The sequence below is a fragment of the Hydra vulgaris genome, chromosome 08 (genome assembly GCF_038396675.1).
Source record: "Hydra vulgaris chromosome 08, alternate assembly HydraT2T_AEP".
NCBI lineage: Eukaryota > Metazoa > Cnidaria > Hydrozoa > Anthoathecata > Hydridae > Hydra > Hydra vulgaris.
The window spans coordinates 29,232,239-29,247,500 of record NC_088927.1 but is presented as its reverse complement, the minus strand read 5'-3'; the positions used below and the strand labels follow the sequence as shown (position 1 = coordinate 29,247,500).

General features: G+C 26.5%; 1 protein-coding gene across 1 annotated transcript in view; it reads left to right on the top strand.

Annotated features, from left to right (window-relative positions):
* Positions 1-13,191, top strand: part of LOC100211376 (mitochondrial dicarboxylate carrier) — a 26,192-nt gene extending 13,001 nt beyond the window's left edge. The window contains exons 7-13 of the mRNA XM_065803367.1: positions 4,599-4,642; positions 6,256-6,326; positions 6,976-7,019; positions 9,163-9,211; positions 9,515-9,595; positions 9,861-9,917; positions 12,473-13,191. Coding sequence (XP_065659439.1) covers positions 4,599-4,642; positions 6,256-6,326; positions 6,976-7,019; positions 9,163-9,211; positions 9,515-9,595; positions 9,861-9,917; positions 12,473-12,562 — 436 coding nt within the window. The 3' untranslated portion in view covers positions 12,563-13,191. The remainder of the gene's footprint in view (positions 1-4,598; positions 4,643-6,255; positions 6,327-6,975; positions 7,020-9,162; positions 9,212-9,514; positions 9,596-9,860; positions 9,918-12,472) is intronic.
* Positions 13,192-15,262: the final 2,071 nt, after the last annotated feature.

The window sequence follows — 15,262 nt, the reverse complement described above, 5'->3', positions numbered from 1 at the left end:
TACAACTGCAACTTCATTATGTGAAGGGATATTATAGCGACATCTATTTTGCTCTTCAAGTAAAGACATTTTTACAACTGACACTGAGCAACCTTCTATAGCTGCTTGATGAATTTCTTCATCTTCCACTTCAGCCATGTTTTTAAATGCAAGAGCAAATGGGTTCCCTGCACTAATAATAGTTTGCAATCGAAACATTAAATCATTTAAGCAAAGATCATTACCACGTTGTTGCATTCTAAAAGTTACTGCTGCAAGTGGATCATAGATGTATAGTTGAAAATATGTTGGCAGAACATCTTGATTTGGCCTAAGATTACCTATACAATGAAAAACTAGACCACATAATCTAAAACATGGCGGCCCATGATTCATTGGTTGAACTACATTAACTTTAAATGAAGCAAAAGAAAAAAAAACATTATAATTTCTAATATATTTTTAAAAAATTCAGATTGGCATTTCCATCTGCATGTTTTCCTAAATAAATCTTGTGGAAATGGTGAAGGTTGCGACAAAACTACCTTTCCATTATGGCAACATAAAAAATGTGTTTCATCAGGAAATTTCTTAGCACCACAATGCAGACAAATATAATTCATTTCTCCTAAATAATTATAATCTGGAATAGTATTACTTCTTGCTATACAATGCATTCTTTTGCATCTAGCAGCATATCTAGTATTTTGTTGACTATTAACTTTATATCACCTAAGTCTATCTCTTTTATTTCTGCAACGATTATTTTCAACTCGCCTAACCAAGCTCTCCTCATTTGGGTTCGAATTATTTGCTGCTTGCCGAGCAGCATTTCTAGCATTTTGTTGATTATTAATTTCATCTTGCCTTAACCTATCTCTTTCATTTCTGTGACAATTATTTTCAACTTGCCTAACCATACTCTCCTCATTTGGATTCGAATTATTTGCTGCTTTCCAAGCAGCATATCTGGCATTTTGTTGGTTATTAATTTCAGTTCGACTAATCTCTTTCATTTCTGCGACGATTAACTTGCCTATTAACATTTCCATTTTCTAAATTAATATCTGCTTCTAGCCTATTATCATCCATTTAAACTTCACTTTTAATTGAAAGTAGTAACAAAAAATCTTTTCTATATAATTTTTTTTCTACTCAAAATAGCACATACAAATAATTTTTACATATTAGAAACTGTCATTTAAAATAAATTATACAATAATCTTATGACTTTTAAAAAAATATATATCAGCTAGGAGATGTTTTATAAAAAAATAACTTCTAAATTTTTTTATTTAAAAAAATTAATCTAAATAAGTAAATTAGCAAATAATAATAAAAAAAATTATTAAAAACTTGCAATTCTAATTTTTTCTGTATAAACATACTGTTAATACAGAAAAATTAAAAAAAAAAATTTTTATAAACCTTTTTTTGCAAACTTTAATATTATTTCTTTAAAAAAGTTATTATAACGTTTTTAAAAATTCACAAAACTTTACAATATTTTGTTCTTCTATACCACATAAATACATCATCTGATAAATCTAAAATAGAAATGTAACAAATAAGTAAATAAATAAGAAAAACATTACATGCAAAAAATGGAAATCAATGTACCTTATAGAGAAAAGCTGTTGTGATTTACCAGAGTAGTAGTTGTTAAATATTATTATTTCATGTCAGCTTTTAGAAAATAATTTATGCTGGTATATCATGATTCCAAATCATTTATAGCAAAATCATGTAATGAACAGCACTAAAGACAAAAAATCAAATTGAGATAAAACAAATAGATATTAAAATATATGACAAAACAGTTTGTCTTGGCTTTTAGTTTATAAAATAATTTGTAACAAAATAATTTTTATTGGCTTTGAGTTTTTAGTTTTATAAAACAAATTGTATATATGGCAAAATTATTTATCAAGGCTTTTAGTGAATGATTAAAAGCAGTGAGATCTAATAATGAAATTACCTATTAATTATTTTTAACAATAGACACCTATGTGAAGGTAAGCCAAATGTTTATCAACTCAAAAGATAACAAAAAAACAATATCACAACAACAGCACACAACAATAGCACACACCATAAGTTAATATAATATGCATATAACATAACTTAACATTCATACATAACATAACATTCATATATAACAGAACATAAGTAACAATATTACGCAAAATGTTATTAAAATACATTATTATGTATTTTTAGAATAATTAATCATAAAGGCTCGGAAACACCTAGACCTAAAGCAGTAAAAGTTTGACACTAAACACTGTCGTGTAACCCTCTGCTGTAAGTACATCACTTGGCTGGCAAGGTTGACAAATCTTGCTCTACACGTTTACCAAGTCACAGCACTTTGAAAACATGGAAACAACATAATATAAACATTTGTACCAACTATAAACACAATATACATTTAACCTTATATACATATTTATAAAACAATTATATAACACATATTAACACATACACAAACAATAAAAAAAATACTTTACATTATTATAAAAACACATTGATAAAATAACTATAAAGCACATATTATCATATACATATACTTATCAAAAAAGCATATATGCAAACAATAAACATGTGCAAACAAAATTTTTTTAAATGATGCGAGAAAATTTAAAAAGATTTAAAGTAAACAAAATATATATATACAAACAATACTCTTTATCTTCTTTTTTTTTTTCATAAGAACTATAATCCTAATGACAAAATTTAACCTTTACATACAATAACATGTGACATGCCATGTTAGTGTTGGCACGAAATTTTAATTTATTTTTCTAAATTTTTTAAAAAAGAACAAAAATAGTGAATAGCATCACAGAAATTTCAAAGTAGTAATAACTAATTTTATGGAAATAGCATTAGTATAACTTTTTTGTTGCATAAAAAAAAATTAGGCCTCATCCATTTTCCTTCTAAAAAATAAAATATAAGCTCAATAAAACAAAACTGCTAAAAAAAAAATAAAGCTAAAAGAAAAACTAAAACAAACAAAATGTAAGCGATTTAAAAAATTAAAAGGAGTGATCCTTTCTACTTTATATCTAATAAAAATGTTATATATAAATTGCTTAACTTCTCTACTTCAATTATAATATGAGCTTAATGATGATTATTTATCTTAATATGATTCTTTATGTAATATTTCTAAACTAATAAATAATTAAATTCCAAAAGGTAAAAAGTTTTAACTCACTTAAGATATCTTCAATGACCACGTGCATTTTGAGAATGCACTTTTTCAAAGGCTAGTAACCAGGGATGCGGAGTCCCAAAAGGACTCTGGCTTTACATCTCTACTTTTTCCAAGTCTGTAGTGTCCAGAAGCTCTAAACATGACTGTTGACTTATGATCTGCTATAAGAAAAAAGTTCATGAGATTTAATGACTTGAAACTTATTGTTTTTAATTATACCGCCATTATACCTAAGGACTCCGGGTTCAAAAAACGATTGTTCCTCTAACCTAAAAGTCTTAATTTTTTTCCTATCAGTAGTCCATAAACTTATATATATTTTTAGAGCTCCTGGATACCAAAACCTAGCATAAAGTAATCTGTTTGTGACTTTGAAACCCGGAGTCCTTTTTGGGACTCCGCATCCCTGCTAGTAACTAATGAAACGACGTTAAACGTTACTGTAGCAATTGTATTATAGATGATAGTTTATCTAATAAGTTAGTTTATATGATAGCAAGCATATACTATCTTAAAGTCTTCAAAAATAATCAAAAGGATCCTACATTTTGATTGTTTTTGAGAAATTTAGTATCAAATTTGACCCAATACAATTAAAGTACAACAAGTATCAAATTTGCCCAATGCCAATACCATTATAATACAAAAATGAAAAATCCTGCATTTTGATTGTTTTGGCATTGGGTCAAATTTGCTCTATAATCAGAAAATAATTTTGAATTTTTTTTCTTTTTTTGTGAGTTCGATAATAAAATTGGCAAAAAAGTTAAACTTATTTAATTTATCAATCATTAGGCTTGTTATCTTTTGCATTGAAAAAAAACCCAGTGTTTTAGTACAAATTGAAATTGACATTGACAGCTGAGCTGTAATTTATTTTTTATAACCACTAAATAATGTGTATGTATTATTTCATACATTAGCAAATACTACCTTTTTGTTCATATACCTTAAAGAGTTAGCAACTCCTCAATAACATCCTGTCTTGTGACCATGTTACACTTACCCTGTATTATGTGTTGTAGGTTTAGTAGTTCTCAGTAACACATATCCCTAGGCCACAGAGTATCTTAAAAAAGCTCTGATAGAGCCATTGCTTGACTGATTGCATAACTTAATGCTCACAATCAAATTATTATTGAGTCACAATGATTTTTACAATAAAATCAAATTGTTGTGCTTACAATAAAATTATTATTACAATTAAATTATTATTGTGACACAACCAACCAATCCAAATAACGAGTACTGTATTTACTACATATGTCATGAATATGATGATCATGTTGATAAATATGATTCATATTTTGTCTAAGATATTTAAGTTTCTTTTTCTGCATTTGTAATGTTCAGTATTTTATTCAATACATACAATAAACTATTTATGATTCTTTAGTTACTCACACGCATTTAACGGTTTATACAGAGTTGCATTAGAAGGTAACATTTTTATGATGTTGTTTTTAATTTTTGTGAAGTATGTTGATGATTTTTTATAAACATTGATAAGAATTCCATAGTAGCTCATTGTTGATGACTTTGTATTATAGAAAACTACACTATAGAAGCTCAACAAGTGGTTAATAGTTTATCAGTATTAAGGTTTGTGTTTTGTAGTCAGTTTTTAAATTTTTAGTTAAAAGATTAGAAAAAAAATTAGTGCATATAAAAAGTTTCTCAATTGTTCTTATCTTCTAAAGCTTAATTTTTTTTACTTTAAAAAATTGATACTCTAGTTTTTTAAAAGTTTTTCTAGTTTCACTCCTTTTTAAATTTTAGTTACAAGCCAATATTTGGACAGCTTGTAAATAAATTCAGTACCTAAATATTGCAAAAATGGTAAAGCTCATCCTCGAAAAAATGAAATTGTATTGGATACAAAGCAACAGCCCAAATCAACATTGTAATTAAAAATTTAAATAAAAGTGTGGTTAAACAAAGCATGTAAAATGCCCATTAGGGATATGAATTTTTTAAATAAAGTTCCCAATATAAAAAACAGATGAACTTTGGTTTAAAAGTAACTGAAAAGTCATTGGTTTTATTTGATTTTTGAAAAAGGTCACCCACCATGACCATTACACACTGGCTCCCATATATCAGTGAATTTTTTTTTCTTCCAAAGTGTATCTACCTGGGTCTCAAAAGAACCAGAATTTTGTAGAGATTTTAGAAATAATATTAGTTTTAAATGAAAATAAATTGCTTAAATTTTATATACAAAAAACAACAATTTTTAACTAAAAATTGAAAAGGTCGTTTTTTATGACATTTTGTTTGCAATATTTTTTTTTTTAATGTTTCAGTAGAAAAAATTACGAATTCTTTTGAGGCCCAGGTTGATATACTTTTGAAGAAAAAAAATCACTTTTATATGGGAGCCAGTGTGTAATCAAGGGTCATGGTGAGTGACCTTTTTCAAAAATTAAAAAAAAGCAATGACTTTTCAGTTACTTTTAAACCAAATTTCATCTGTTTTTTATATTGTAAATTAGAGATACCAAAAATTTACCAAAAAGTCAACACCCTAGTGTCCATATACTGCTATTAATTTGAAACATTCACACTAAAATTGTATATACACATAAAAAAGTGGTTCTATAATAAAAAAATAAACTTATACTGTATTATTATATGTCAAACATTTACTATTTTTGTTATTACATATTATAGTTTAGTATTTTTGGTAGAAAATTAATTGTATAAAAATATAAGAGTAGTTGTAATAGAGTTTTTATTATTTTGAAAGTTTAGAAATTCAGTAGCTTGGAGATTTTGAAGGTTTTTTTTAATTTTGAGCTAAATTACCAAGAACAAGAAAATTTCAAGTGCATTAAACAGTACCTGTGCTCAAAAAATGCCAAAAACTCTGTTTCTTTTTTTAAATTATACTACTGCCTAGTTTTTCTTTTATCAAACTACTGCCTAGTTGATTGCTAGTTCTTTTGAAAATGGTTGTGATGAAAACACATATCTAGAGCCAAGTTAGCTTTGCAAATTGTTTCTCTTTAAAATATGTTTTTTATAAATTGCATAAAAAAATTTTATTTCAGATGGTTTTCGAACACTGTTTGCAGGTGTAACCATGACTGCTGTACGAGGTCTCCTAATGACTATGGGGCAGGTATTTATAAATTTAATTAAATTCTCTTTAAACTTTTGCATATTGTCATTCTTGATGAACTTTTGAAAAAAACTTTTGATTGAAAAACTGTTTTGTTACTTACACAAAATTAGTTATCTGTAACTTTTCTCAAGGCTTCTGTACTTGTTTTTTGTTTGTACTCTTCTCCCAATATTTCATCTACATTTAAATCATTTATTTATTTGGCTGAAACTAAAGGTGTTGTGTGTCAGATTATTATATGAAACAGCCTTGGTCTGCTTTAGAACTAAATAGTTAAGAGCTATTGACCTTTAGTCAAATCTTAATTATTTAGTTTCCAAACTATGATAAGCCTCAGTTATTTAGTTTTCAAGTTATGACAAAGTTGTATAAAAAACAGTATGTATAAAATGTGAAATACTTAATTAAAAAATTAAGCTTTTGTTTAATTTATATATATATATATATATATATATATATATATATATATATATATATATATATATATGTATATATATATATATATATATATATATTGGTAAGCTTAATTTAATTAAAAGAATTTCAAAATTCTTTGAATAATATGCATAACAGTTTTAAAGTATTAACCACCATTTTTAACCACCATTGCCTATTTAATATTTTTAAAGTAAAATTTTATTTTTAGGTAGCTATTTATGATCAATCAAAGCAGATGTTAATCTCAACAGAGTAACTATTTTGTTGCTATTTCCTTTTAACTATTTGTTTTTTATTATTAATATATTTTTAACAAAATAATTTCTTGCAAATTTTGATGCAGTCATGCTCCACAAATATGATATGGTCCATTGTTTAATAACACCATAATTAAAACAAGTTGTCTAATAAAATTCTTTGCTGGGGGTTTGTTTAGAAAAACACACAACAACATTGATATATTAATAATGTATATTGTAATTTTTTAATTTTATTTTTTATATTTTTGTTAACATATATATAGGTTTTTTTAGTATAAAATTATTATATATCAGCATTAACTCTTGTGCTTTAATATAAAAACATGTTGCTATTGTTCTGAAAAAATTGTTTTACTTTGTTTTTCAAGTTTAAACTTTAAAAATTTAGTGATGTAACATTTCTCTCAATTTTAAATTGCTTTTATTAAGTTAATTTTGGCTAGAATTTGGGGCAGGTGTGACTCCTTTGTCATGGTTAAGTCAACTTATCTAGGAGAAGGAAAAACTCTGATATAAGTAGACTGATATCCAAGTTTTAGTTTAAAAATTAGAAGTCAAAATCTCTTTCAAATAAAAAAAGTGTTTGGCTCACTGTAAAGATTTTTTTCAAACTTTGATTTTAACTTATTTAAAAAAAAAAGTTGACTTTGTATACATCAATAAAAGATTCTCACTCCAAAGCAAAATCCCCTTTTGGCAATACATTTCACATCAATATTTTGCGTGCTATTCTGGCTCTGGTGAAGAAAATTAAAAAATCTAAACAGCGTTCTGTAAAAGTTCTTTAGCAGTCTTTGTACTACATGCATAACAAACACAACATTTTGCATGGTCTCATTTTTTCTTGCAGAGCTTTGCACAGTAAGGCTGTCTTTTCTACTAGTAAGGCTGTCCATTTTTTTAAAATAATTAATAGTTGCAGATTTTATTTAATAGTATTAAAAAACCTTATACTTTCTAAACATTAATGATATCAATTTTAAAGAGATTTTCCATTTGGATGGAATCAAATGTTTAAATTTTTGATTTTTAAGTATTTATAATGAAAAGATTTTTATTCTTTTTCTCCATTAACAAGAAATAAATATAATTAAAAAAAATATTATTATTAATAAAAAAAGTGATTATGTTTATTATTAACAAAAACAGTTAGATGAGTTTAATAAAATTCAATTTACGACTACTTTCATGAAACAAAATGTCTTTTTTTATAAGCCTGAAAAGTTGTCAATTTAAACTCAAAAATCACAATGCATACTTGGTCACAGCTGTTTGTTGCAGCTGGTCTGTTTTTTGTTTGTTTTTTAAGAGCAGTTACTATCGTTTAGTAAAAGCAAAAAGTATGAAGCAATCATTAAGTAACACTTTAAACTAAAATTTGATTAAATTTTGAAAAATATCTAAAATATACCAACAGTTCAAAGGCATATTATAATAAACTCTAGATAATTAACTAAAATGAGTTTTTTATAAAATTTTGCAAAAAGAAAAGAAATAATAAGCTTTTTTAAGTTTAAGGAAGTTTGAGGATAACTATCTAAGTTTAAGGAAGTAGACTTTGAGGAATACTATCTTTGAAAAAATAAAATTAGAAAATTTGACATTTATAAAACCATTATGAAAGCTTGTCTTTATATCTAATAATTCAATCAAAATTTTGAGTAAAGTTTTGAGAATCAATGTTTTAAGTAGAACTCTATGGATATTGGTAGGATCTATATTGAAATAAAAAAGAAATAATTATTTTAGTATTTTTCGACATTGAAAAAAAAATTCTGGGCCTGTGCATGACAACAAGTTACTGATATGCTGTTTGTAAATTTTATGGGAATTCTAGGAGCACTAAAAAATCAGTGAAAAACTATTTTTTTTGTGAAACATTTATGTTTCTGTAAAAACCTTAAATTTTATGGAGCTGCTAATCAAACCTGTCAACATCTCTCATTTGTAAATTGCATTTATTTATCAGTTGTCATATAAAGATAGGTTTTTTGGACAGCAGTACAATTGTCATGAAAGTGTCAAATTATGAAATATCATTTATACCTTCATTCATCTTCGCTTATGTTGCTTTTTATTTTTATTGACTTTTAATATCAATGGTTCTTATTTTATATAAAAATATTTGGATTTAGATATTTTGGTGACACAATACCAACACATTTAACAAGCAGTGTAATTGCTGTAAGCTTTGATTTTTTATTTTTTTTTAATTGAAAACAATATTTGAATGTTTGTATCTTTCTTTGCTTAAAAAAACTCAATAGTAAAAAAACAATAGTAATAAAAAATACATTTAGTAAATTATTATGTTGTTGAAATTATATGATTGAAAAAGTTGGTTTGAAATCGTTATAAGTATTAATAAAAATTATAAATTATAATTATTATAAATATTAAAATAATAATTATTTTTGTTTTAAAGAAAACTTAAATATTTTGTGTCTTTTTAACTATTTTTGAAATCAATTGAAACTTCTACTTCAGGGAACTTTTGCAACTATATTTACTCAGCCTGCAGATGTTATGAAAACAAGACTCATGAATGCCAAAGTAGGAGAATATAAGGTATAATTTAAAAAATTTTTCTCTAAACCATGTTTGTACTAATTTTTTTTCTTTTTTGTGTTGACAAAAAAATCTATTTTTTTTGGGCAGTATCTATGTATAAAAAATCTTTATTAGAGCAAAAAAAAAAATGAAATATGATAACATGAAATATGGTATTTCAAGTTTGATCACTAAATCTGAACAAAATATATAGGAAATATATAGGAATATATAGGAAAGCATCAAAGCAAGCAAAATTATAGTAATTATAATTTTTTTTTAGAGTATTCTTCATTGCGCTAAAGATATTCTTAAAGATGGACCTTTTGGTTTTTATAAGGTACAAGTTTTTTTTTTTATAAGGTACATTTTTTTTTTTAAATAAGGTACAAGTGTTTTTTTTTTGTGTGTTTTTTTTGACAAACTTCTATTTTAAATGAGGTTTATCAAAAGTTCCAATTTGTATTTATATTAGAAAGTAAATTAGAGTTACCAATAATGAAAAAAATTTGTGAAGAAAGACATGAACTGGAACTGAAATTGAGTTCTCTGAGTGTCAAGAAATTTGATTACCTAAATGCAGTAAAGCTATGGGCAGAGACATAGTTCAGGGTAGGGGGTCTTTTTGGGATATTTTGTTCCAGCTTCCAATCACTGCAATTTTTTGCAAAACATTCTTATTTGTAAATATGTATATATATATATATATATATATATATATATATATATATATATATATATATATATATATATATATATATATATATATATATATTAGGGTGGTCCTTAAAACAACTTTTTTTCAAATGTCTACTCTTAAAATTTGTTCAAATGTCTACTCTTAAAATGTGTTCAATGTGTTTTTTCAAATGTCTTCCACTTAAAATGTGGCAACATTATAGTTATGCCTCTGAGTATTGGTTACTACAAATCCAATAATCAGAGGCGTAACATATATATATTTTTTAATTTTTTTTTATAATTCACCTGCCCGAGGCTGAGAAGGCCACTACAGATGAGGAGGCTACTTGTGGTTATAACCCTCTCTCAACTCTATAACTCCAAAACACGAACCTTGATGAACAAGGCTGTTGCGCGGAGAAACAAGTTGAGTGCAGTACTACCAGGTACATGGTGGGAGTTGAACTCGGAACCTCTTGCTTATGAAACGAGCACTCTACCACTACATCACTACCACATATATATATATATATATATATATATATATATATATATATATATATATATATATATATATATATATACACGTATATATGTATATATATGTACATATATATATACATATATGTATATATACATATATTGCCCATAATTATTTGTATAAATGTAAAATGCTAAAATGGGCAAAACTACATAAAAAAAGGACTATCAATAAACGGAAACGTGGACCAATATGTCGAAGTTTTAAATCTTTTTTTCAAGAGAAGATTGCTAGTCCAAAGCAAAAGTTGTTGAACATATTATAAAACAGTTTGTTTTATCGGCTGTTAAACATGGTGGATGTAGTGTTAAGGCGTAAGACTGTTTGATCGTGTACAGGTGATCTTGGAAAAATAGAGGGAATAATAGCAAAAGTATTTAAATGGACAATTTGAAAAAGTCATGCTATAACTTCAGAAAATTGGTTTAATGGGAAGCCATTTATTTTTTTTAGAAGGAAAAAGCTTTGATCCAAAACATATTCTTTAAAGCATTGTATAAGTTATTTTACTGAATTAGAGAATAAATAAAATATTGAAATTAAATGAGTAGGTAATAAAATATTGAAATTAAATGAGTAGGTATAATCACCAGATCCTATTGGATGTTCATGGGATTAATCATAATCAAAAATTAATGTCTAATGATGAAAAAGATGTAGAAAAACTTATAAGTGAGTGGCATAAAATAGAATTCGACAAATTGGATAAGTTGTCAAGTAAAATGCCTGAAACATGTATAGCAACTATACAGCAAATAAGTTTTGATTGCCAATATACAGCAAATGAGTTTTGATTGCCAATATACTGAAGAGGTTTTTCAATCTGTCTTTAATATTGGACCTCAAAATCAAAATTTAGCTCTGTTCGCAAAATGCTCTTCTGCTTCTCCGTTCATTCATTCTAATTATGTTTAATTTCATTCTAAAATGAATCTGTTCAAAAACACCTTGAGGCGCTCAACAGCTAGATGTCTACTAGTGTAGATCCAACAAGTCCTTACATTTTTGAAGCATCTGCTAGCACAATCTGCTAACATCTGCATATCCACTTGTCATGATTTTTGAAATGCTAATAGAACATAGAATAGTAATAAAGGCATGGCTTGTAGCAAATGTAACTCAATTGTTCTAAATCGGCTCTAAGATCTCCATCACTTCTGAACGTATACAAAATCATGTCACAAATCATTGGGTAATGTGTCATATCTTTACTCCATGAATTTGTAACACTGACTGAAAGATAAAATGTGCTAAACTTGACCTAACTTTACTGAGTAATAGAATTAAACGTGCTGATCTCATCCAAAAATTCACATTTAAAAACGAGGCTGATTTTATCAACTGGTATATTGCCTTGTATGATTTAACTTTTTATTAGTTGGGTTGCAAATAATTGGAACGCTCTGCCAGATCAAGTTATAAATACTTCTATCATTGACAATTTCAAAGATAGACTAAACCAGCAGCTTATATAGTTACCACAGGGCATTATTTTCCGTGGCTGTATTGCTGCAGCTACACGAGCTACTTTGCTAGCATAGGATGAGCCTACTGTGTTTATATCATTTATATATTTACTACAAGTTTAAAATTTTAGTAACAAGTTATATATCGGTTAAGAATATTTGTATATATTTTCAAATCGTAATCAGACTTTTTTTATATTTATATAGGGATTTATTCCAGCTTGGCTACGACTAAGTCCTCAGACTATATTGACATGGCTCATATTGGAACAGCTTCGAAAAACCTTCCCAGCGTAAACCCTCAGTTCGATATCAGAAACTATGAGAAAGTACTTTTTACTACTGACATTTTCCCTCCAAATTAGAACTGAAACTAGAAACGAAAAACATTTTATTCTTTTTAATTTTTTTTTTAGTTTTTTATTTTACGGGTTTTTAGTTTTTTATTTAATAGATTATTAGATTTTTATTCATTAGTTATTTTTTGTTTTTTTTTGTTTTTTTTTAATGACAATTAAGTTGTTTTTACATCTGTTTCTTGAAAATAACTTCTGCAAATGCAAATTATTAATTTGTATTTTCGGCAGATATTTTATAACAAATTATTTTACACCTGTTTCTACTGTTTAAATTATTTAAAAATCTGAACAACTCAGTTTAAATTTATTGGAAATTTGCAGGAAAATGTTATTTTTAAATTTTTCACGAAAGAAAATGTTTGCATTTGATGATGATGATTTTCATTTCAAGGGGATTTTTTTTATGGTGGAACTATTTTATAGTGGAATTTTCATTTTTGTTATAAATTGTTAAATTGTAGTTATTGAATATTTAATCATTAATTAGTGACGTATAACATATGACGTGTAATACGCGAACTTTTAAAAAAAATTGGACTTTTTTAAATAATAGATTTTATAATTTTTTTTAACTGTAATGAAAATGGATCAGTATATTCCTGCGCTCTTTGTAAAAATCCTTTAAACACTTTAGAAATTGTTTATAAGTACTTAACAATGTCAGAAGTTAAATGGTTTTAAAAATACTTCATCCGCAGTCCTATTAATTGACAAACCACGCCCAGTGATGTTGGCTTAGAGCTCTGATAATATTAATTTCAGAGTTGTGGTGCGCCAACATCTACAGTTATGCAGGAGCTACTCCAAATACGAACAAAAGTTAATGTTGCAAAAAAAGGCTTGTTAATATTGTTTTTTTAAACCGCATGATATTTTTTTAGGTGACATGTATTTCAGAGTTATTCCTAATATTAATGTAAAAATAATAGGCGTATTTAAAGAAATATGAAATTGGAAATATTGGAATTAATGTTGATATTAAAATCCTCCAAATCTATAGACAATGCTGAGAAATTTAACAACTTCTTTTACAAAACTTGGGAAAAAACTTGCTGACAAAGTAACTCCTGGAAAAACAAGAAATTTTAAATAGATTCGATAAAAGTAAATACACTCTAGGGGTATTCCTTGATCTTTCAAGAGCATTTGATACTGTTGACCATGAGGTTCTTATGAACAAACTAGATAATTATGGAATAAAAAATAGCAATTTAAAACGGTTTCGCTCCTACCCTAATAATCGAAGATTATTAGGGTAGGAGCGAAACCGTTGTGTGCAACAAAACAGCACATATTCAATTTTGATAACAAGCATTCTTAATATTAACTTAATACAACTTACTTTTTAAGCCTTTATTTAACCTTAGTTATTTAATATCTTGTATATTGACGCAATACTTTTTTATTTTGTTTTTTCAATATGTATTTTCTTCAATATGTATGGATTTCAAAGTCATGTTTTTATACTGACGAAAAAATAAAAATAATAAAATAAACTAATAAAAATAAAAAAAATAATAAAAAAGTTTATCCATGTGTATTACATACAAGATCTAAATTTGTAACAACGGGGGTGGATGATGAGATCATGTCTTCTGCCAGCTCCAATCGGAATTTTTCAAAACTTTATATTGTTATGTTGTAAAACATTGTAAAGCTTATTTTAAAGGACGAAATAAATAAATATACATTTTTTTATGTTGACTAATTTTGTAAAGAATAAGGACTTTAAATATTGAAAAAATAAACGCAATTAAAATTTAATCTACAAAACGGCAAGGGTAAAACAGTAAGTAAAACTTATCCTAGCAAATATTATAGACATATGCTTCCATTCACCCTAATTCAGATACAGCGAATTTGCGTCGTTAGGGTTTCTTATCACCAAGTGTTGTGAAGATTTTTGCCTTTTTTAAATTAAAAAAATGACATAAAAAAATCAGATGCGTTTCCACATACTAATACTGAGAACAAAGAAAAGCTACAAGAAGCATTTAAGTTTAGTAAAACCTATGCCGCGTCTAAAAAATGTTTTCTATTACCTTCACTGGTAGAAAATCCGGACTCACCCAAATTATAAAATCGGTCATGATTATTATGTAAATCATGTTTATCATAAATTCTTTTACGCTTTTAAAATAATTTGTTTCATTTTTCACAGAAAAAGATTTAGCTTCTAAATTTGTTAAAACCTCCGTCAATCTTTTAGAACTTCAAAAAACCCATTTTTTTCAAAGCCAAATAAAATGTTTTCATTTTGCCCGTTACTATCCTAGGGAAATACTTTAAAGCTGTTCTAAAATTACGTGACCATTTCTTGAATGCTTTTTCAGTTTAGTGGCCAACCAAAATCGGATGCAAGTTCAAGTCAAAGACTAATGAGGATACAATACATTCTTTTTCATTAAAAGATAAGTCTGCTTGATGCCCTTTATTAACTTTTGACTTTCTAGATACATGGTCATAGAAGCTAATGAAAGGAATCCTATACATTAATGCTGCTGCGCGCATTAAAGCATCTGCTTAAATTTTTGCCATGACTCATTCAATATCTTTTAAGTTGTTTTTGACATATAGCTAAACAGATGATTCAATTAAACGAAACAAGTCACAAAAAGAAAAACAGAAATGAAGTGAC